This window comes from Papio anubis, chromosome 2, assembly GCF_008728515.1.
Source record: "Papio anubis isolate 15944 chromosome 2, Panubis1.0, whole genome shotgun sequence".
Lineage (NCBI taxonomy): Eukaryota > Metazoa > Chordata > Mammalia > Primates > Cercopithecidae > Papio > Papio anubis.
The window spans coordinates 33,141,946-33,164,454 of record NC_044977.1 but is presented as its reverse complement, the minus strand read 5'-3'; the positions used below and the strand labels follow the sequence as shown (position 1 = coordinate 33,164,454).

The window sequence follows — 22,509 nt, the reverse complement described above, 5'->3', positions numbered from 1 at the left end:
GTTTCCATCCTTGATTTTTTGCTTAGGAGGACAGTTCAGGGAAGTGGTGTGCAGCAGCTTGACTGGAAAAAGCATACAGTAGACAAATTTTCAAGTAATTCCCCAGATTTCAGTTCTACTTCTCACTTTCTTCCTCTGTACCTGTCAGCTTTGTGACTGCAGCCTTTTCAGGGTGCCCCCCACCCCCAGATACTGGCTTTCACCTGTCATTTCCTTCTAATGTATATGTATTCTGGAGTATGGTTTCTGCTCAGTTGTACTCTTTCACATGCTTTCCATCTACTTCCAGTCTTCCAGAGATTTGCTGAAATATCTTGTTTGCTAATGATTCTCTTCCCAGACTATTCTCTTTACTGATTGTGGGTTTATTTCCTTTTATATGTCCTTGCTGTCAATGAAAAGAGGTGAGATAAATGTGTGCTCAGTCTGTAGTCTTGAACTAGAAGCATCCCTCCTTTCAATTAGGGCATTCCATCTAAACTACTCTTGCTAAGGGCTCCAGTGGCCTCCCTGTTACTAAGTCCAGGGTACATTTTTCTGTCCTTATGTTTCCAGGTCTGACAGTGGTATTATGTACAATTAACCACTTTGTTTCCTTGATGCCATGTTGGTGTAATATTTTCCTTATCTTTCCGACTGCTCCATTTTAGTCTGCTTTGGTGACTTTTCCCTCCTTTACCTGACCCTACATGTTGAGTTCCTCATATCTTGATACTGGTTTTTTTCTCCCTCTACTCTTCTCTCTGGATAATCTCACTCATTCTCATGGCTTCTCATACCTTCTAAATGTCAGTGACTTTCAGTTTGATATCTTAGCCCAGATGTCTCTCTTGATTTTTAAACCCATGTATCCATCTGCTTGGATGGATACACAGATGAATCCTAGGGCACCTTAGGTTCTTGATAAGCCCTCCTTCCCCTAAGTCTGTCCTCTTGCCTTCAGCATCTCAGTAAATGTGATCACCATCCACTCAAGATATGTGTCTTCTTGATCTATGTGTTTTTCTCACTCCCAATTTCTAGTTCATTGCTGTCAGTTCTTTGCCAAAATATTTCTCAAATTTATTTAGTTCTCATCATCTCTAATGCCAATACACCTTAGTCAAAGCTACTATCATCTTTCTTCTAGACTATTACAATTGCTTCCTGGATTTTCTGTTTCCATTTCTACTATCCTCCAATTATCCACAGCATTTAAGAAATTTAAATCAAATAATTGCCAGACGTTCTCTAGGTTTTCATTGCTCTTAGATTAAATTACAAAATGTTTAACATGGTCTGAAAGGCTTGCCAGAAATGGCCACTGCACACTACTCTAATCTCCTGCTTTTCCAGTTCTCTCCTTGTTGCTATCCTACAGGTAGGCTGGCCTCATTTCTTTGCTCTTTCCTGTTTTTTGAGCCTTCACATATGTTGCTGTTTCTGCCTGTAATGTCCTTTGCTCTAGTTCCTATTACATATGTAATCAATGTAATCATTTAAAAATTTTACTTCCTCAGAGAGGCCTATCCTGGCTATCTGCAGTTTAAATTGGGTACTTATACCTGCTTCCTCATTCCCCAAGATTTCCAGATGTGAATTAATATATGTGTTACAATGTGAACTTGACAGATGGTTTTTCACAAGGGTACTGACAGATGCTTTAAGGAACATGGTAAGTCTCTGTACTTGATTACGAGGGGTGACATTGCTGGTGTGTTCTCTGCTGAAAATAGTTTAGGCGTTCAGAAGCCAAACACTTCTACTGAAATACTTTTCTAGCTACCATGGTGGGCTAATGAGATGAGTATAGTGTCAATCTATGGGAAAATAATACATGTTTGTTATTTTTAAATTCTTATCTATAGTATTGAGAAGGACTGTTCAAACTCGTCCTGCTCCACGACTTCCTCCAACGGTGGAAATAATTGAGAAGGAACAAAATTGGGAAGAGAAGACCTTACCTGTTGATACAGATATTCAGAATTCAAGTGAAGAGAATCGTCTCTTCACTCAGAGGTGGAGAGTCTCTCATATGGGAGAAGATTTGGAGAACAAAACTCAGGCTCCTTTTGTTAACCTCTCACAGCCCCTCTGCAATTCCCATTCCAACACTCAACAGTCAAGAAGCCCCACATTCTCAGAAGAGCTCCCAGTACTGGGAGATGGACAGCAGCTCAGAACAAATGAGGCATTAATACAAAGAAAGGACATAATGGCACGAATTGCTGATTTGACATTGCAGAATTCAGCTATGAAGGCACATACGAATAGTATTATTGAGCCCAGAGGAGAGCAAGGGGATGGATTCCGGGAGTTGAACAAACAAGAAAGTGCAAGTGACATGACTTCTGTGAGTACCATTTAAGGATTGATTAGGGACATACAGGAATTTAAATAGGAACTTTAGCTTGGGCTTCTTAAGAAACTTCTTTTCAGAAGTGATCCTAGAAAGCTTTGAGGCTAGATGGCTTATGCTTTGGCATGTCTTCAATACAATAGGTCCAGGTTATTTATCAGTCTGTTGTACATACAAGACAAGACAGCATAAAAGGAAAATTATATAAATGAAAATAGGACAAAGATAAAATGTGAAGAAAAGCTAAGATTAAGTTAGGATGAAGTTTTAAGTATCAAGTATAGAATTAATATTACTTGAATGTTTGCCACATAACCACATGTTAATTGAAAGTATTTTTATTCTTAAAATGGCTCATAAAAGAGTATTGGCCCTCAAATCATGAGTAGTTAATTTTTGAGGACATAGAATGGATTTTTGTATAGAAGTGAGGTGGTTTTTTGTTTTGTTTTGTTTTGTTTTGTGTGTGTGTGTGTGTGTGTGTTTTGAGACGGAGTCTCGCTCTATTGCCCAAGCTGGAGAGCAATGGCACGATCTTGGCTCACTGCAACCTTCGCCTCCCAGGTTCAAGTGATTCTCCTGCCTCAGCCTCCTGAGTAGTTGGGATTATAGGCACACGCCACCACACCTGGCTAATTTTTGTATTTTTAGTAGAGACGGGGTTTCACCATGTTGGTCAGGCTAGTCTCGAACTCCTGACCTCATGATCTGCCTGCCTCAGTCTCCCAAAGTGCTGGGATTACAGGCATGAGCCACTGTGCCCAGCCTGTTTTGCTTTTTGGAGATGGAGTCTCACTCTGTCGCTCAGGCTGGAGTGCAGTGGCATGATCTCAGCTCCCTGCAACCTCCGCCTCCTGGATTCAAGTGATTCTCCTGCCTCAGCCTCCCAAGTAGCTGGGATTACAGGTGTGCACTACCACACCTGGTGAATTTTTGTATTTTTTGTAGAGATGGGGTTTCACCATGTTGGCCAGGCTGGTCTTGAACTCCTGACCACAAGTGATCTGTTTGCCTCGGCCTCCCAAAGTGCTGGACTCACAGGCATGAGCCACCCTGCACCTGGCCAGGAGTAACGTTGTAAAGGATTATTAAAGCCAGGCTTTAATATGCATATTAATCATCTGGGGATCTTGCTGAAATGTGGTTTCTGATTGAGTAGGTCTAGAGTAGGACCTGTGCATTTCTAATAAGTTCCCAAATGATGCCAGTGCTGCTGGTCTGAAGAGCACGCTTTGAGTAGCAAAGGTCTGCATATTATAGTGCAGGAGTTTTGTAAGTTAAATAAACTTTGTGGGCTAACCTGGTAACCTAAATCTTCATTTCGTTGTTTCTGGGTGAGATAGGAAGTCTGAATTCCAGCTAGAGAGGGTTTATAAAAGACCTCCAAATGCTGGTTCCAGTGACAGTAGACACTTTCTTTTACCCTTTCTAGAGCCAAAGCAGCTCCTGTCATGTTTCTGATAGGAGGAGCTGGATTCTGTCAGTGGGGATTAGAAGCTCCTGAGGTGACTGTGTTCATAAGGGCTTTAACAATGGTGGTTGGAGGGCTTTGGTGAGGAAGGTCTGGGTAAGGTGGGCCATAGAGTAAGGGCCTTCTCTGTCAGCACTGGCTCATGGGGAATAAGGACAATATGGGTATTGAATCATAGAAGTAGTAGACAGAAGGAACTGGCAGAAGAGGAGCCAGAAAGGAATATTGCTAGTAGAGGGCAGCCATTGGTAGTGGTGTATATAAGTAAATACCAACTGCCTTAATTTTGAGTCATTGGGAGGCGTTTATATGTTTGTAGTTTTGAAGATTATTCATAACAGGCAACTCTTGGTTTAAAAAAGACAGCAGAGTCTAATGTTTTGCTTGCCTCTTTTTCTAATTAGTATATAGATCAAGCTAGAAGGGACTATCTAATATTTCTGTCTTCACTACCCTCTTTTAATTGGAAACATAAAATGATCTTTAATTCATACTGATTTTCCTATTTATTTATTTATTACTAATAGACATAGGCTAAAAATCAGTGACTTTTATTAGAGATTGTTTTTTCCCAAAAAGAAATGAAATAACTAGGACTGAAACAATGACATAAGTAGGAATAATGAAATGATTAGGAATGACATAAGCACATTTGTGGGGGAATTTTCAAATTAAACTTACGCTATATTTTTGGGGTGGCTATTTTTTACCCTACCTCTCATATTTCTTTCCAATCACCAACTATTCTTGAATCAGATATCTTAGGCCAAAAGTGGCCTGGGGAGGCTGACATATGGTTAGAAGGAGTGAAAAGATTCCCAGAATCTTTGCCAAGTGGTGCATATTTGAAGATTGTAATTATAGAAACTTCTGTTTCAAAGATAGCAGATCCTCTTTTGTAATCTGTCAAACCCCAGATCTGTCTTCGAAGATGTGTGGCATTTACTTAGAGACCAGCTCACTGGGAGTAGGCTCTTTGCTCATGTGATCTTTTGTGCAGCTCTGCAGATCTAAGAGACACAGAAAAGCTTTTCCCAGAATATGTGCTTAGACAAAGGGACTGTAAATTCTATTGTGTGCTCACTATTCACATTTATATAGAATAAGGGCTGTGAATACTAACTTGCTGGCACTTAGTAAGTCAAAATTGTATGAGACCGAGGCGGGCGGATCATGAGGTCAGGAGATTGAGACCATCCTGGCTAACATAGTGAAACCCCATCTCTACTAAAAATACAAAAAAAAAAATTAGCCGGGTGTGGTGGTGGGCACCTGTAGTCCCAGCTACTCGGGAGATTGAGGCAGGAGAATGGCATGAACCCGGGAGGTGGAGGATGCAGTGAGCTGAAATCACGCCACTGCACTCCAGCCTGGGCGACAGAGCAAGACTCCATCTCAAAAAATAAAAATAAAAATAATAATAATAATAAAATAAAATAAATCGTGTGAGAGATTTTTCAGTATTCAATTTGTACTTTTTTTTTTCTCTCTCTCTCTCAAAGACTTTTCCAATAGCACAGTCTCTAGCACCAGGTAGCATGGAGGAACGGATTGCAGAATTGAATCGACAAAGTATGGAGGCTCGTGGAAAACTACTGCAGTTGATAGAGCAGCAGAAACTTGTTGGTTTGAATCTTTCTCCACCAATGTTACCTGTTCAGTTACCTCTCAGAGCATGGACTGGTTGGTCACAAATTCATGATTTAAAAACTAGAAATATGAAGGTTTTCACTTTTCTTGGTTTCGCAAGTTTATATTGAATCAAAAGAAATATCAGAGCATATATTTTGGTGCCTTCAATTTTACACAGAAAGAAACAGCCCTAACTCACAGGATAAGTGACAGAAATGGGATTAGAAGGCAGATCTCCTGATTCTTTCTATCCTATGATGCCTATAGTTAATCTTCGGTGTCTGAGTTCCTAAATTATCCTACATCTAAATGGGATTCATTATAGTGTACGGTTCACTTAGGTCATATGCTGCAACTAAGCATGAAATATCTGAATGTTAATTTAGAATTTCATCAGCAACAAATTACAACTTATTCTGTAAAACAGTTAAAGCATTTTCACTCATTAATTAAATTTTCTGTTACATTTAGGCATGTGAAAAGCTAGAGGGGATTCTGAATAATAAAATAGTAACTGAAAAAATTGTCATAGTATTCACATTCAAAAAGATACTGATGAAACGAAGTATATATCAAGTTGTTTTTATCAGAAATTGCATTATTAAGGCCCTCAAGGGACAGAGCTACATGAAGAGTACAGAGAGATTGATTTTGGTCCAGTAAAAGAGAAGGCTGTAATTGTCAGGAATAGAAAAAGCTCCGTGTACTAGTAATTGATGTGTTCTCTGAGATGTTCAAACATTGGTGTTTGAGGGGGACTCAAATATGTCTTATTTCTGGTTGAAGTAGGTTACCTTTAAGGTATCTTCCAATAAGAGTTTTCCCCTCAGAAATTATTTCCTTTTTGAAATACAGACCCAGAAAGCAGACTCTTTTGGAAATTGCTGGAAAAAGATAGTAATGCATTTCCCCATGGCCCTCTCTCTTTGTTTATTCTAGGCTTCCTCAAATGACAGTTTTGTCTACTGTTCTTCATAGTTATGAAGCCTAAAGACAACTTCTGATTAGAATAAATAAATGAACTAACTATGTATGAACATGTTCTATGTGCGTGCCATGTGTGGGCTTGAATACTCTAGCATTTGAGTAGGGGAGCAGGCAACAAACAAATCAATATTTGGGATAATATCAGTTAGTGCTAAGTGCAAGGAAGAAAAATAAAGCAGATCAGCCTTAAGAATAATTTTGTGTTTAAATATACATCTTCCATTTCAGTATTTCTGTATGGTTAAAATATGCTTTTATTTATATTATATAATTTAGTCCTCAACACACCTTTAGAGTAGATAGGGCTAATATTATACCTATTTGACAAATAAGTAAACTGGGAGGCACAAAGAGGTTATGTGATTTATCAAGTTACAAAGCAAGTTGTGGATTTGCAACTGTGTTCTTTCCTGTCCAGTGATTTATTTCTAAAGTATTCTTTTTATAAGTAAAATTCTTACATTTATTAAAAAAAAAAAAAAAACCTCTGTGGACTATAATGATAAAAGTAAAAATAAACCATATGCCATGAAAAACCTCTTTTGTTTTCTAGGTAACTGAGGAATGTTTTGTAAAATTAAATAGGGTTTTATTACCTCGTAAAGCTAGGAAGTCACACAAAGCGAGGAGCCTCTGTGAAACTGCCTATGATGAACATAAAGTCTTTCATTAGTAAATACTTAGTAAATATATGCTGATTGACAACCTACTTCTGAAATATGGAAAATATTCATAATTATACTTGCTATTGGCCATATGGAGCTCTTCAGCCAACTTTCCTCTCCTATTTCAATGTCTTCAGTAATAGTCATAATGTAATTGATTTAAAAGATTTAAAGTTTTGCTGAATGACTTCAGAAATTTTCTTTTTCCTTTTTTTGGGGAAAACTTTAGGTAAGCTCTCTTGGACAAAGATCTCAAGTTCTTTAGGGCTAGCTCTTAATTTCTGTTTTTCACCTCCAGAGCTGACATGATGCCACTTGTCCGAAGATTCTGGCTCTCTATGAACTGGCATGCTACTGAATTAACACTAGTAACTAAAGTTTCTTATCTCACAGTTCAGTAAAAAAAAAAAAAAAAAAAAAAATCAAGTGTATCTTGGGCTAAGATTAAAAAATACGGAAAGAACCACTAAATTTGTAATGTGCAATTTTCGGTAAGATAGAAATCAAGTGAAATTTTTATTTCATTGAAAGGTAATGAAACTAATACTTATTTTTATATTTTAGAAGGAGCAAAGAGAACAATTGAGGTATCTATTCCAGGAGCAGAAGCCTCAGAAAGCTCAAAATGTAGTACTGTCTCTCCTGTCAGTGGGATAAATACAAGAAGGTAAGTTGCAGCGTGAATATTTACTTTAAAAAAAAAAAAGGAAAAAAGAATTTGGTATGTATTTTATTCTCTTTATGAAAAAAGGAAGTGTACAATATCTGACTTAGGTTGAGACAGGCTCATGCAAAGAGAGTAAAATAATTGGAAAAGAGAATTTTGAGGGGAAAGGGAGTGAGGAATAAACTTTAAGTTGAAAGGCATGGGTTTGCTACTGAAAACAAAAATGAGATAACACATATGTAGAGTATTTATGGGTTACAAAATTAGGAGGTGATGTATGACAGGACAGCTGAATTGACCAACAGTATTTTCCTCCTTCACAGTAAATGAAACTGAAGCTCTCAGAGCTAATGGGGTGATTTGTCTAGATGGGTCATATGATTGGTAAATAGTGACACTAAGGACATACCTAGCCTTTCTCTCTCTACTCTGCATCCTTACTATTGTACTGTGCTGTTCCAGGTCTTGTTACTCTTCTACTACCTGGACCTTCTTCCCCATCCCTGCACATTCATTATTGAAAACTTATCCATATAATATTGTAATGGCAGATACATGTCATTATACATTTGTGAAAACCCATAGAATGTATAACACAGAGAGTGAACCCTGATGTAAAATATGGACTTCAGTCAATTATAACATATAAATATTAGATCATCCATTGTAATAGATTTGTCACACTAATGCAAGATCTTAATAATAGGGGAAACTGTGTGTGTGTTGGAGGTGGGGGTTAAGGGGTATATGGGAACTCTGTACTTTCCACTCATCTTTCCAAAAACCTAAAACAGCTCTAAAAAGTAAATTGTATTTGTATTAGTCCGTTTTCATGTTGCTGATAAAAACATAACTGAGATTGGGAAGAAAAAGAGGTTTAATTGGACTTACAGTTTCACATGGCTGGAGAGGCTTCAAAATCATGGTGGGAGGCGAAGGACACTTCTAACATGGTGGCAGCAAGAGAAAATGAGGAAGAAGCAAAAGCAGAAACCCCCGATAAACCCATCAGATCTCATGAGACTTATTTACTATCATGAGAATAGCATGGGAAAGATCAGCCCCCATGATTCAGTTACCTCCCCATGAGTCCCTCCCACAACACGGGGGAATTCTGGGAGATACAATTCAAGTTGAGATTTTGGTGGGGACACAGCCAAAGCCTATCACTATTAATGAACAAATAAGGACTTACAGGTTGGTGAAAATAAGTTACAAATAATTTACCTCATTTGGACCTAAGTCAGCCATTTGTTTTCAAGCTCTTGCCAATATTGAGAATTGTCAGTTGTTTGCATAGTCTTTTAAGGTTAATAATGATAGCTCACTATCTTACTCTGTTTTATTTTTCATAAATAGATCTTCCGGGGCTACTAGTAATTCTTGTTCTCCACTAAATGCCACCTCAGGAAGTGGGAGATTCACACCTCTTAATCCAAGAGCAAAGGTACACGTTAAAATGTAATTGTGAAATGTATATAGGGGTGAGGGTAGAAGGTGGCTGATTTAGTGATTTCCATTCTTAACTATCATTCCTGTTATCCTAAAGCTGATATGGTATTCTTAACAGAAAAGAGATACTAATTTACCTTCATCAGGAAAAACAAGCCATATACTTCTTCTGTTTTCTAGGGTAACTAAGGAATAAGGTAAAATTCAGTAGGATATTCAGCAGTCCTTAAAGGCTGGAAATTACTGGTTTCAGGTAGAGCTTCCCAAATATTATGGCAGGACACACAGGTGTGCCTTGAATGGGTTGTAGATCTACTAAGCTATTGGTTCCCCCAGTCCTTGTCCCTGGGTAGGGTCTGGGACAGCCAGAGCAGTGGGTCCAGTCACTTTTCCTCTCACTTCATCCCTGTGTGCCATATCTGACTGTGCCATTGGTTAGATAGGTTATGGTCCCAGGGAAAAATAAATGTCTTAATGTGCTCTTCATGTATTTTGTTGTGCCATAGGTATGTATAGAAGCTAAGTATTTCACAGTATATTCAAAATTTTTGCAGAAGGCTTTTTTTCTGTGGTACTAGTACAGTAAAATATAGTTCCTTTGAGTGGTTATGGTAAATTGTGAGGATATCTTTAAAATTATAAGAATTAATTTTGTAGACTTGAGCCAACAACTGTCTGACATTGGGAAAATCTTTGCATTTCTTATTACTGAGTTCAGTAATTAGATCAAAGAGTGGGTGCTTATAGCCCAAATTAAATGATAGGGGAAAGATATTAAATGATAGGGGAATGATAGATACCCGAATTGTCCAATTCTGGGAGATTTGTTCTTTGCTACTTCTTATATTCTACAAAAGCTTTAAAGTAAGGTATTTTATATAAATTATTCTTAGTTCCTGGAATTCAGTAACATTTAATTTACTAAGAACAAATAACTGCCTTTTTATCGTTTTAAAAATTTATGCCTATGATATCTATAAAACACTGGACTTAAAAAAATTATGAGTCCTAAATCAGTAAGAGGATCTGTTGACCAAGTAATCAGTTATTTGATAGTATCTCTATTAGAGAATAAACATTGCCAATAGCAATTTAATTTCCAGTACCATTCAATGGCACAGGATGACTTTGTTTTATGCACTTGGTCTAAATGATCTGTAAATCTTGAGTAGTCTCATGTTTCTGATTACCATCTAAATTTTCTGTGTGTCTTTGTTCAACAGATTGAGAAACAGAATGAAGAAGGCTGGTTTGCTCTTTCTACCCATGTATCATAAGTGAAGTCAAGTCTCACTGAGTTTGTTCTTAATAATTTATTACTCCCCTTTCCCTGCTCTGACTTTTAAGTTTTTATACCCTTCTTTCAGATAAAACCTACAAAGATCTTGTGAATTAGTACTAATGAAACAGAGAAATAAAGCAATTATTTTTTGATTTTCTCAAATAAGTTTTCAACAACCAACTGACCTACAGCTCCCTGTGAATGAAATTTTGACTGTAGAGAAGTTAAAGCTTTGTATTTTAATACTTTCTTAAATATTTTAAGGGTCTTTTTAAATACATTTTTACCTTTATCATCTTTATTCAGGGTTTTTTGAGGTTTAGTGTATCTTAGTTGATCCATTTATTTTTTTATTTTCCTGAAGAACTAATTTGCTTTGCATGTAACTTACAATAAAATTCCTCTGTGTGATTAGAGTCTGGCTTTCAGGAAAATGTAACACCTGCTTTTCTTTTTTTTTTCTTGGGAAGTCATTGCTGTTCATCACTTTTTCCATCAAGTGAAATATACAGCCTTAAAAAAATAGGCCTGGGAGTGTTTGTTTATATTTGCTTAAGCAGGTAAGAGTGGTTGCATTTATTATAAAATCTTATGTAGTTTTTAAACTGTGAAAATGTCATCAATAATGGTAATGCAAATCAAATAAAAAATGATTCTAGAGCTCAAATACCTAAATGTGGTAACATTGATTTATTGGTATATTTAATGTTTCAAACAATTAAATAGAAAAAGTTGCAATCAATTTTCCCAGCCCTGAATTTAAGCAGATCTTTCAGGGTAGATTTCTCTTTTTTTTTCCTTTCCTTTTCTTTTCTTTTTTTCTCTTTCTTTCTTTCTTTTTTTTTTTTTGAGGCAGAGTCAAGCTTTATTGCTCAGGCTGGAGTGCAGTTGTGTAATCTGGTTCACTGCAACCTCAGTCTCCCAGGTTCAAGCAATCCTCTTGCCTCAGCCTCCTGAGTAGCTAGGATTATAGGTAGACACCACCACGCCCAGCTAATTTGTGTATTTTCAGTAGAGACGGGGTTTCACCATGTTGGCCAGGCTGGTCTTGAACTCCTGACCTCAAATGATCCACCTGCCTTGGTTTCCCAGAGTGCTGGGATTACAGGTATGAGCCACTGCACTTGGCTTAGGATAGATTTTTCCAGGATACCCATTTGGTTCTAAGATGTTGATTTCTATTTTAAACTTGTTTTTTGAATGATCTCTGCTCCTTGGCTCTATGATAGGAATTCTCAACCTGAGTGAGCAATTCAAACTGAGATTACTTGTGTTTAGACTCATATTTTGGATAACATATGACTTCTCCCTTATGCCCCAGAAAGCTGCTAATAACTTGCTCAACCTGAAATTTACAGTTTTCCAAATTACAGGTTGGCAGAGATACTGGATTGATAACATCCACAGTTATGATATAATCATTCTTATGCTGTAAACAAAATGATTTTGGTTAGCAGAATTTGATAACTGTTAACTACCTACTAGGCACTATTGTAGCCACTTTATGTGCTTCATGACATCTTATGAGATAGGTACTATTATCCTCATTTTGCAGATGAAGAAACTGAGGTACAAGGAGGTATTTTCTGAAGGTCACACAACTAGGGAGTGGTGGCACTAGAATGGGAACATAGGCAGTCTTTCTCCAAAGCCTATGTTGTGCTGCCTCTTGATGGAGAGTAAACCTGTTTTATAGTGTGTGTAGTATGGAAGCAGCATAATAATAAGAATAGCTGTTCCTTATTGAGCCATTACTGTGGCAGACACTGTACTATAAGCTGCAATATCACCATTATCTCATTTGAATCTCATAGTAGCCCTGTGAATTAGAGGTATGTAAATGCTTCCTCCTCTCCCAGCACCTTTACAGATGAGGAAACTGAGCCCTAGAGGTGAAGCAAGTTGTCTAATGAAAGAGTGCTTGTAAGAGGTAAAGCCAAGACTTGAAGCTCTTTCTTGCAGTTATTGGATTTCTCCTAATTTATGGGAACTAATACAGTACAGTAGCTAAGGATGCAAGTACTGAAACCAGAAATCTTGCCTCAAATGCAATTTCTGCCACTTGAGCTGTGTACTTTGGACAGATTAATCTCATCTTTCCCATTTGAAAGTCAGACATAATGTCTTCCCTAGAGGCTGTAAGGATTAAGTGAGGCAAGTGTATGTAAATGGACTGAGCTCAGAGCTTGGCTCACAACACTCAGTAATGATCACTGCCCAATATTTTTTGTGTATAAATAAATAAATACACGATTTCCCCCATGTTTCCATTTTTTAAAACATTGTATAGTGAATTTGTCGTATCTTTCTCAGATTAACAATTGCACATAGTGCTTGAAATGTAGAGGTGTTTCACCTGAAAAGATATCTAGAGGTTGAAGGAAAACATGCTGGGCATATGATTTGAAAATATAACTAACATGCTATTTAAAAATAAGTTTACCCTATGTTTTCTATCTTTTCTGCACCTAGATATATCATTTAATAAGTAATAGCAAGGATAATCGTCTATTTTTTTAAGCCCTGGAAAACCTTGATTGAAGAGGACATGTCAGTATTGCAAATAAATGCATGGTATTTGTGTAACATTGTGGAAACGAATAAACACAAATTGTACTATAGCATTTTTTCTTGCCAATTTTATTGACAAATAATTTATATACAATAAACGACATCCATTTAAAGAGAACAGTTTATTGGCTTTTGGCAGTTGTATATACTCATGAAATTACCACCACAATTAAGACACAGCATTTCTGTCATTTCTAAGATTCCTTGTGTCTCTTTCCAATGCATCTCACTAAGTCCTAGGCAACCACTTTGTCCAAGTCTCTAGACTATCTTGGATGTGGAATGACTTTGTGTATGTTTAACTTTTGAAGAAACCTCTCAAATAGTTTTCCAAAGTGGTTATGCCATTTTACATTCCCAACAGCAGTGTATGTGAGTTCCAGTTGCTCCGTATCCTTCTGCATTTGGTGTTGGCAGTCTTTGAAGTTTTACCCCTTCACGTGGATGTGGAGTTACGTGTATTGTGGTTTGTATTTCCCTTATGACTACTGTTAAGCATCTTTCCATGTGTTTACTGGCCATACATATATCTGATTTGGTGAAGCATTCAAATCCTTTGCCCATTTAAGAAATTGGGTGGGTTTTTCTTATTGAATTATAAGAGTTCTTTATACATTCTGTATACAAACTCCTTTGTCACATATTGGAATGACGGTTTTAAAATAGTATTTGGTAAGTAATAACGTTAGGCTAGGTACTTTACAAAGCCGTATGACCACAGTACTACAGAGAGGTTGAACAAACTGCTAAACCTAGAAATCTGTCAGGGGAGGCCTCTACTTTTTTGCCCAGAGCGCTGCGACCAAGAAACGCACAACATAAAACCTTATTTACTCTTAAAAGCCAACAGAGATGATATAGCTTTAAAAATAACAAAAATCCCACCATGTATCTTTGTTGTTGATGTTGCCGGCAAGCTGCCTAATATCTCCCAGGACCCCTCTTAAAATCGAAGTTAAAACCTCAACATAGGAACGCCGCGATCAGGGCTCCGTTGGTCCATTTTAGAATATCCGGCAGGTATCTTCGACGGTATTCATGTCATTTAATTATCTACATGACGTCCTTTAGGGGATAATAAACTCGTCGGGCTTTTCTGTTTGGCTTTGAACCAGTGTCATGAGACGGAAAAGGCCCGACCAGAGGGCGGACAGGTACCCGGTTCCCAGCGTCACCGCTGCTGGATGTGCCGGAAACCTGGACGCCGGCCGCGCATGCGCCCCACGGCCCGCCCTGGTTCCGCCTCCCTGGAAGAGGGGTGGCGTTGCCTTGGTAACCGGAGTAAACAGAGGCCTCCGGCAGAAGCTGTGAAGAAAGGAGCCGCGGCGGTCAGTACCTTCGGTGAGTTTGGACCTCAGCAGCTGGCAATTTCCACACCCTCCTCCTTAAATCTGTTTGTGGCTCAGAGGGCAGCGAACCCCACTTGGGCTTCTCTCAGGCTGGACCAGTGTTCCCCAGGCTGTGCTGAAACACAGCTTTTGTCCTCCCTGCGGTAGCTCAGCAAACTTTTTGAAGCCTCGAGTATTCTCAGGCTCGGAGCTAGACACTGTGTGCACGGTTCCTGCCTGCGAGACCCTTTCAGTCTGACCGGGCAGAAGCCAGCCAGGCAGCAGGAGCACGGCTTAGACCCGAAGTCAGAGCAGCAGCGAGTCTGCTGGGAAAGTGCTGGGACTCCCCGCTCCAGCGAGGCACCCACCCTGCGCTCAGCTGGGTGCGATGCTTGGCACGCTGGGCTCTCTGCACTCCGGCTTCCTCATCTCCAGAAAGAAAGGTGATAATGTGACCTCATGGAGTTCTTATTATTATTATTAAATAGGATAATACAAGTAAAGTGCTTAGCACATACGTGGCACATAGTAGGTGCACATAAATATTTGTTGTATAATAGGTAAAGACAGTCGCATACATGTGTGCTGCTCAGTGTGTCCAATCAATCATGAGTTGCTAAGGATGCGTGCTGATGAAAACCTTGGAGAGGAGAAGGAGCTAAGGAGGCTAGGTAGAGACTGACTGTAGCTGGGCTGCAATAAGCTACAGACCCTCTGACAATGGACCTTTACGCCAGACCGACGAATCTGAGCTCTTATTTGATGGCAGTGATGAGCCATTAGAAGTTTTAAGCAAGAGTGGCACATTAAAAGCTGTGTTTTAGAAATACAAGCGATAGTGTAGAAAATGGATTACAGAAGGGAAGATGAAGTATGACGGTACAGTAATGATAGCGGTGAGACACAATGAGAACTGGAACTACAGAGGGACAGCAGGGACAGTAGGAATGAAGGGAGAGGAGGAATTCAAAAGGCTTAATCACTGGACAGTTAGTAACAGGACTTGGAAATCATTTACATGAATTGGGTGAGAGGAACGGATTCAGAGTAAATGCACTGCTTTCTCATCTGTAAAATAATGACAATAATAATAATGGATAGCAAGACTTTGTCTCAAAAATAGTAATAATAGGCTGTGTGCCATGGCTCACGTCTGTAATCCCAGCACTTTGGGAGGCGGAGGTGGGTAGATCACCTGAGGTCAGGAGTTTGAGACCAGTCTGGCCAACATAGGGAAACCCGTCTACTAAAAATACAAAAATTAGCCGGGCGATGTGGTGTGCGCCTGTAATCCCAGCTACTCGGGAGTCTGAGGCACTAGAATCGCTTGAACCCGGGAGGTGGAGGTTACAGTCAGCTGAGATCACACCACTGCACTCCAGCCTGGGTGACAGAGCGAGACTCCATGTCAATAAATAAATAAATACAATAATAATGGTACCTACCTCATAGGGTCGTTTTGAGAATTATACAATAATATGTGTAGAATTTCTTAGAACTGTGCTTGACACATAGTAAACAGTAAAAAAGACAAACTATTACTTTTTTTCTCCACAGCTGTATTTCACATTGCAAAGTAAAAACTGAGAGCCTGTTTTATACATCAGTCACTGTGAACTTTAAATTACCACCTCTGGCACACTGCTGGGATTGAGTGAGCTTGTGAGCATGAGGACCACAACCTGGACTCTGGTGAATGAATCAGAGTAATGCCACCTTAGAGAGCACTCTGTCTGGCGTCCAGCCAACCTTCTGGCAACACACTACTCTGCATCAATGTGTACTATTATTTTCCCTTTTTCTTTATACTTCCTTAGGGTTGACCCTGTCAACCTAAATAACATACAGAGAGAGGCTTTCTAAAAGAAGATAATGTTTATTCAGGAGTAAGGTATTGCAATGGGATATGTGTGCCATGGTAAACTATATGTGTATTCAGGGAGGTAAAGGGAAACAAAGGTTTTTAAAGGAAAAATGAAAAAGATTACATAATTATTTTGAGATAGTTATCGTTGGCTACAAAGGTCAACAATAAGTGTGATGCTAGTCTGAGGTTGGACAGGTAATTGTTGAACAAATATCCTTGTAGAAGTATTTTTTTTATGTGTAAGGTTGTGATGGCTTTGTGCAAGGCTGTGGTCTTTGCAGTCTTTTGGGATAGTTATCCAGCATAAAAGTGTGAGAAACCATTCTTCATAGCCTTCCCCAGCTCTATTTGTCGGGTTCTTTCTTAACACTGGTGACTCCATTGTAATTCTGACAACTTTCACAACTCAAAACTGTACAGTCTATCTAAAGAGTTAGTTAAAAGAATTGGCCGTAGGCTGGACCAATAAGCCTGGATCTAATGAAAGGGAATTTATGCTAGTCCTGAAAATAGACTCACAAACCTAGCTAGTTTACTGATAGAAGGTAGAACATGGTCTAGAACCCAAACTTAGACTGCCTTAAAGGAATACAATGAATGTCCCCAATAGGTGAATTGGTAGTTCCTCTCTTGTGGAGAGTGTCCAGATCCTATGAAGAGCATATAAAATTAGGAGGGACATATGATGCATTGGGAATTAACTTCTTGAGCTATCAGGGTAGTAAAGTTGGAACATGTCATTGAGGAATAATTGAAATAATTGGGATACTTTCTCTGGGAAAAGAGAAGATCTGGAGAGAAATGAGAGCCAACTACAATTATTTGAATGGTTGAAGTACACAGAAAAACTTGTTCTGTGTGTTCTCAGAAGAAAAAACAAGGGTCAAATGGATCCAAGTTGCAGGGAGGCAGATTTCAGCTTAATATAAAATGTGCCAAGAACTAGAGCTGAGCATTAACAGAATGTTCTCACCCTCTTACCCGAAATATTTAAATTGAAGCTGACTATCTTGTTCTTTCATTTATTCAGAAATATATTAATAAATTCATTCCTGCAACCATTTTACATATTGACTGCCATGTATCATTGTTAGAGCTTTCCTGTGTTGACTCAGAACAACCTTATCCAGTAGGTGCTGCATTTTAAAGATGGAAATACTGAGGCACACAGCAATTAAATACTGGGTTAGCACCTCACAGCCAGGAAGAGGATGAGCCAAGATTTAAACTTAGTCAGACTGACTCTGTAGCCAGTATTCTCAGCCCTGGCCAACACTGGTTTTCTGACAGTGCTGGGGTGGATGTTGAGGATGTGTGACCTGCATGGGGTAGCAAGTTAAACTAAAGTCCTCTTTCAACTCTGAAGATTCCATGATTTTATTTATTGAACCCTACCTGTGTCAAAGAGATTATCTAGGAGTATAGTAAAAACAACTGCCATTTCTGAGTGCGTAGTAGGTGTTTTATATAAACTCATGATTCCTAACCAGTTCTTATGCCTGATTGTGTGAAAGAATTATCTGGAGAGTGAGACCCTGTTAATAGTACATTTTTAAGCTTTCCAAGTGATTCTAAAGTGCAGTCAAAGTTGAGAACTCTGTATATGAAAAATCTCGTTTAACTCTACCAAATAACCCTATCACCCCCATTTTACATATTAAAGAATCAAGAGGTTAAGGAACTTGTTTCTTGGGCAAGCAGGGATGTGAACCCAAGTCTCTCTGGCTCCAAAGTCTCCACAGGTTACAATGTAGCTTCCCAATCCCTTTGTTATTAAACCAAAACAAACAACCTCCCCGAAACAAAAGTACCTTATTCTACCCTACCAGTTATACTGATAATCTCTAGGAGAACAGGAGTCTCTCCCACCTGACCCGCTCCACTGCTTTTTACAGGTTCTTCAATTACCTTTTATGACCCAGGAAAGCTAGGAATAGATCCTAGTATTCATTGTCCAGTATTGCTACATCAGAACACTGGGCAAATTCCTTGGGTTCCAGTATTTTCTTCCACATTGCACACAACCTGACATTAACTGGGTTTGTGATGTGAAAGTTTATTACATGGTAATATTAGCCATTTGAGGAATATATTGTTTAAGATAGCACAGAATAAAGTGTGGTGCTTTTGTCTTGACACCAACTTACCTTTTGTTGTAGTCCAACTCTTTTGTTTTCAGAGTGCTTTAGTTACCATAATTGTTTTTTACCCACCTTATGATTATGTTATGAATAAATTATGGGCTCTTTTTATTAGAATCTATATCCAGTTAACATTGTTATAGTGTTAAAAATAAATGTATTCAGAAAAAAGAAGACTGAAAAGTAGAAAGTTATCTCACTAAGTCATGAGGCTTATGATAGCAGGAAAGAAAATCATGAGATTCAAATCACTAGGAGGAACTCGACCCATTATTCCTGGCTTTAAAGGGTACCATAAGTCAAGGAATGCGAGTGGCCTCTGGAACTTAGAAAGACTCTTGGGCAACAGCCAGCAAGAAAGCAGGGATCACTGTTCCACAGCCACATGGGGCTGAATTCTGCCAGCAGCTTGAAAGAGCCCGGAAGTAGATTCTTCCTCAGAGCCTCTGAAAGTGAAGGCAGCCAACACCTTAACAACCTCTTGAAACTCTAAGCAGAGAGCTAAGTGAGTCACACTTGGCCTGGACTTTTGACCCACAAAGCAGTGAAATAATAAGTGGATGTTATTTAAGCTGCTAAATGTCTGATAATTTATATGGCAGCAAGGGAAAACTAAAACAGTACCTACTTACAGAATAAAGTGCTATTGAAACTCACAGACCAAAAATTTTCATTTAGTTATCAATTGATTAGCAGCAGTAGAATATCAGTTCAATTTTGTTGGAAAACCCAGGGAACTGCCTTGCCTTCACTTATTTGAGACCTGTGTCATGGGAACTTAGGGAGTACTTTAGTTTCTTTCCAATACTTTAAATGTTGATTTTTATCAAATAAATCATTAGTGATCAGTCACTTCAGTCACGACTATCAAACCATCCTTGTTTTGGTCAACCTCTAATGGATCTGAATCAGTGATTTAGAAGATAAGTTTATTCTGAAACTATTTTGAAAGAGAATTGTTAATTTCTTCATCTTGAATTACACATTGAGGTCAGGGACTGTATATTGCTCACCTTTGTATCCTCTGCAATGCCTAGCATAATAATATGCTCAATAGTTTTAAGAATTAAATTGACTTAAATTATGAAAGTGAGGGAGGAAATAGAATTTAGGTGTGTGTGTATCTATCTAAACAATTTTACCCACAGTATATGGTCATTTATAACCAAGCTCTGTAATAATTGAATTGGCTGCATAATTCTTTTTTTTTTTTTTTTTTTTTAAACCAGTTACTCACTATAGAGTAATGTAGAAAGTAAGCCTGTGTGTCCAAAACTGGAAGGAATAGAAAATGTACTGAATGACAGAATGTGAATTTTAAAAGATTTTGCTACTTAAAGGATTTTATGGTTTGATTCCTAACCCCACCCCCTCCATAAACCCCAAAAGTATATATTCTACAGTTAGGTGGAAGGAAAGAGGAAGGAAGGGAAGGAGAAAAGGAAGAAAGGATGGAGAGAGAGAGGAAGGAAGATTCACAACTAAAAAAGAAAGGAAAGGAAAATGCACACACACTCGTACATACACTTTTTAAAAAGTAAAACATTATTTTTGTAACCCAGAAGAATGCCTCCAAAGTACAAAGTACAAAATTTAATAACATGAGTATCATGTTAGACTATATCTTTTTTTTATTTTTTATTTTTTTATTTTAGAAGCAGAGTCTTGCTCTGTCACTCAGGCTGGAGAATAGTGGTGCGATCCTAGCTCACTGCAGCCTCAAACTCCTGGGCTCAAGTGATCCTCCTGCCTCAGCCTCCTAAGTAGCTGGGACTGCAGGCATACCTCACTATGCCTGGCCATTTTAATTTTTTTTTTAGAGACAGTTTGGCTGTGTCCCCACCCAAATCCCATCATAATTACAGTTCCCATAATCCCCATGTGTCATGGGAGGGACCCAGTGGGAGATAACTGAATCATGGGGGCAGTTACCTCATCCTGTTCCTGTGATAGGGAGTTCTCACAAAATCTGATGGTTTTACAAGGGGTTTTCTTCTCCTTTGCTCTGTACTTCTCCTTGCTGCTGCCATGTGAAGAAAAGAGGTGTTTGCTTCCCCTTCTGCTGTAATTGTAAGTGTCCTGAGGCCTCCTTAGCCATGCTGAACTGTGAGTCAATTACACCTCTTTCCTTTATAAATTACCCGTTCTCAGGTATGCCTTTATTAGCAGTGTGAGAACAAATTAATACAGACAGGGTCTTGCTATGTTTCTCATGTTGGTCTCAAACTCCTGGTTTCAAGCAGTCCTCCTGCCTCAACCTGTCAAACTCCCAGGATTACAGGCATGAGCCACTGAGCCCGGTCTGTATCTTTCTTGATGATAGTTTATAATAGAAATGTTTAGACAATGTACTGTTGTCCCCCATATCAAAAGAAGGCATCATTATGATGTCACTGCAGGAAAACATAGAATGAACCCTAGTGCCCATCTGAAGGGAGACAGTCATCATACTACACTCTCCTTTGTCCTTTGATCATGTAGTGTACCATATCTGCTTTAGGCATACCAGTCTATCTTCAGAGACCAGGAAGATATAACAGTGTGGCAGTTTAAATAACCCTCATAGCAGACTTGTAAAAAGTTTTGTCTTCATTCCCATTACAGTTGGAGAATTCATGTAAAGTTTAGTTAGCTAGTTATATGTCAGTACTGGGATTCAGACCCTAATCTAACTATAAATCTGATCCAAATAGAACTGGTGTTCCATTCTGCTTGCCAGGCATATCATAGAAGAATGTTGAGGAAACATGGGGTGTTTAGTATAGAGAAGTGAAGACTTATAAGGAAGGTGTTTTCAAATATATGAAAAGCTGCAATATAGACAGAGGGCAGAGAAAACCTGTTGTGTCACTCCCCTTTTTAAAACCCTTTAATGGTTTTCAGTTGTCAAGGAAATAAGGTATAAACTTCTTAGCAAAGCTTAGAGACAACTTTATGATATGGTACCCACCTCCTCTTCAGTATCCATTTTACTCTCCCACTCTAGCCAATAGACTGCTTGCAGCCCTTTAAAGATGCAGCCCTCTTTGATGTGCCTAACATATCTTTCACATTCTATGCCTGGCCAACTCCTGACCGTCATCCATGTCTCAAACACCTCTTCTCTAACCCCCCATCATGTTTTAGGATTCTTGCTATACATGCCCACAGTACATTCTATTTTCCTTTTAGTAGCACTCATTATTGTAATTGCTTGTTTAATATCTATCTTTCTAAACGAGCTCCAGAAAGTTAGGGCCCATATTTCTCTTCTCCAGTTTTGTAATTTAGCACCCAACATAAGACTTGATACGCTGCAGGTATGCTCGAAAAATATTTTAAAAACTGAAGTTGATTAGTAACTCCAAGAGAATTTGAAAATAGAGAAAGAGGGAGGGATGGACCAAAGGTAGGATGGCAGGTTAATTTTAGTGGTGAAGCATTTGGGGAAAAGATGAACTTTGGTAGTATGTTTCACTGTGGACCTCTGGAAAACCAAAGTGCACCACAATGACAGTTCACCCAGAGAAAGAGAATCTGTGATTTTAATTAGCGTCTTGCAGAGGTCAGAGGTCTCTGATGGTAGTTGCACACTCCTGCTGGTGGGTCATCCTGGATCCTGTGCAAACAAAGGATTATTGACACACATGGTGTTTGGTGCTTATGAAATTTGTTAGGGGGAAATCTGTTAGTTTCTATTTTACAGCATTATCCATATCTCATCCCAATTTTGTACTTACAGAGGAAATGAAGGAACCAGATGATCAGGATACTGATGAGGAGAAATCAGTTACATCAAAGAGTGATGGGAAGAAGTCTTTGAGGTCTTCTAAATCGGAATCAAGATGTAAGTAAAGATAATATGTATACTTTTAAAAGTATTAAATTTAGGTAAACATTTAAATAATCAATTTTTATAGTAGAATAGAAAGAGCAGGATGTTATAAAATAGATCTCTTTTTTTTTTTTTGAGACGGAGTTTCATTGTTGTTGCCCAGGCTGGAGTGCAATGGAACGATCTTGGCTTACTGTAACCTCCGCCTCCTGGGTTCAAGTGATTCTCCTGCCTCAGCCTCCTGAGTAGCTGGGATTATAGGCGCCTGCCACCACACCCGGCTAATTTTTATAT

The 22,509-nt window shown here is 38.6% G+C and overlaps 2 protein-coding genes and 1 long non-coding RNA gene across 11 annotated transcripts in view; 2 read left to right on the top strand and 1 right to left on the bottom strand.

Annotated features, from left to right (window-relative positions):
* The window catches only part of SPICE1 (spindle and centriole associated protein 1), a 75,570-nt gene extending 64,407 nt beyond the window's left edge, over positions 1-11,163 (top strand). For all 5 annotated transcript variants that reach the window (XM_017955147.3, XM_009199995.3, XM_009199992.3 and 2 more), the window contains 5 exons: positions 1,848-2,332; positions 5,312-5,492; positions 7,658-7,760; positions 9,120-9,207; positions 10,436-11,163. In XM_017955147.3, the coding sequence (XP_017810636.1) occupies positions 1,848-2,332; positions 5,312-5,492; positions 7,658-7,760; positions 9,120-9,207; positions 10,436-10,489 (911 nt within the window). In that variant the 3' untranslated portion in view covers positions 10,490-11,163. The remainder of the gene's footprint in view (positions 1-1,847; positions 2,333-5,311; positions 5,493-7,657; positions 7,761-9,119; positions 9,208-10,435) is intronic.
* Positions 11,164-11,530: 367 nt separating this feature from the next.
* The window catches only part of CFAP44 (cilia and flagella associated protein 44), a 148,147-nt gene continuing 137,168 nt past the window's right edge, over positions 11,531-22,509 (top strand). For 2 of the 5 annotated variants that reach the window (XM_009199989.4, XM_003893935.5), the window contains exons 1-2: positions 11,531-14,406; positions 22,123-22,227. In XM_009199989.4, the coding sequence (XP_009198253.2) occupies positions 14,250-14,406; positions 22,123-22,227 (262 nt within the window). In that variant the 5' untranslated portion in view covers positions 11,531-14,249. The other 3 variants (XM_017955139.2, XM_021934062.2, XM_017955140.3) reach the window with 3 other exon arrangements.
* Positions 21,784-22,509, bottom strand: part of LOC103881837 — a 29,580-nt gene continuing 28,854 nt past the window's right edge. The window contains exons 3-4 of the long non-coding RNA XR_643391.3: positions 22,121-22,209; positions 21,784-21,999 (exon numbers count right to left, since the gene is read on the bottom strand). This is a non-coding gene — a long non-coding RNA (uncharacterized LOC103881837). The remainder of the gene's footprint in view (positions 22,000-22,120; positions 22,210-22,509) is intronic.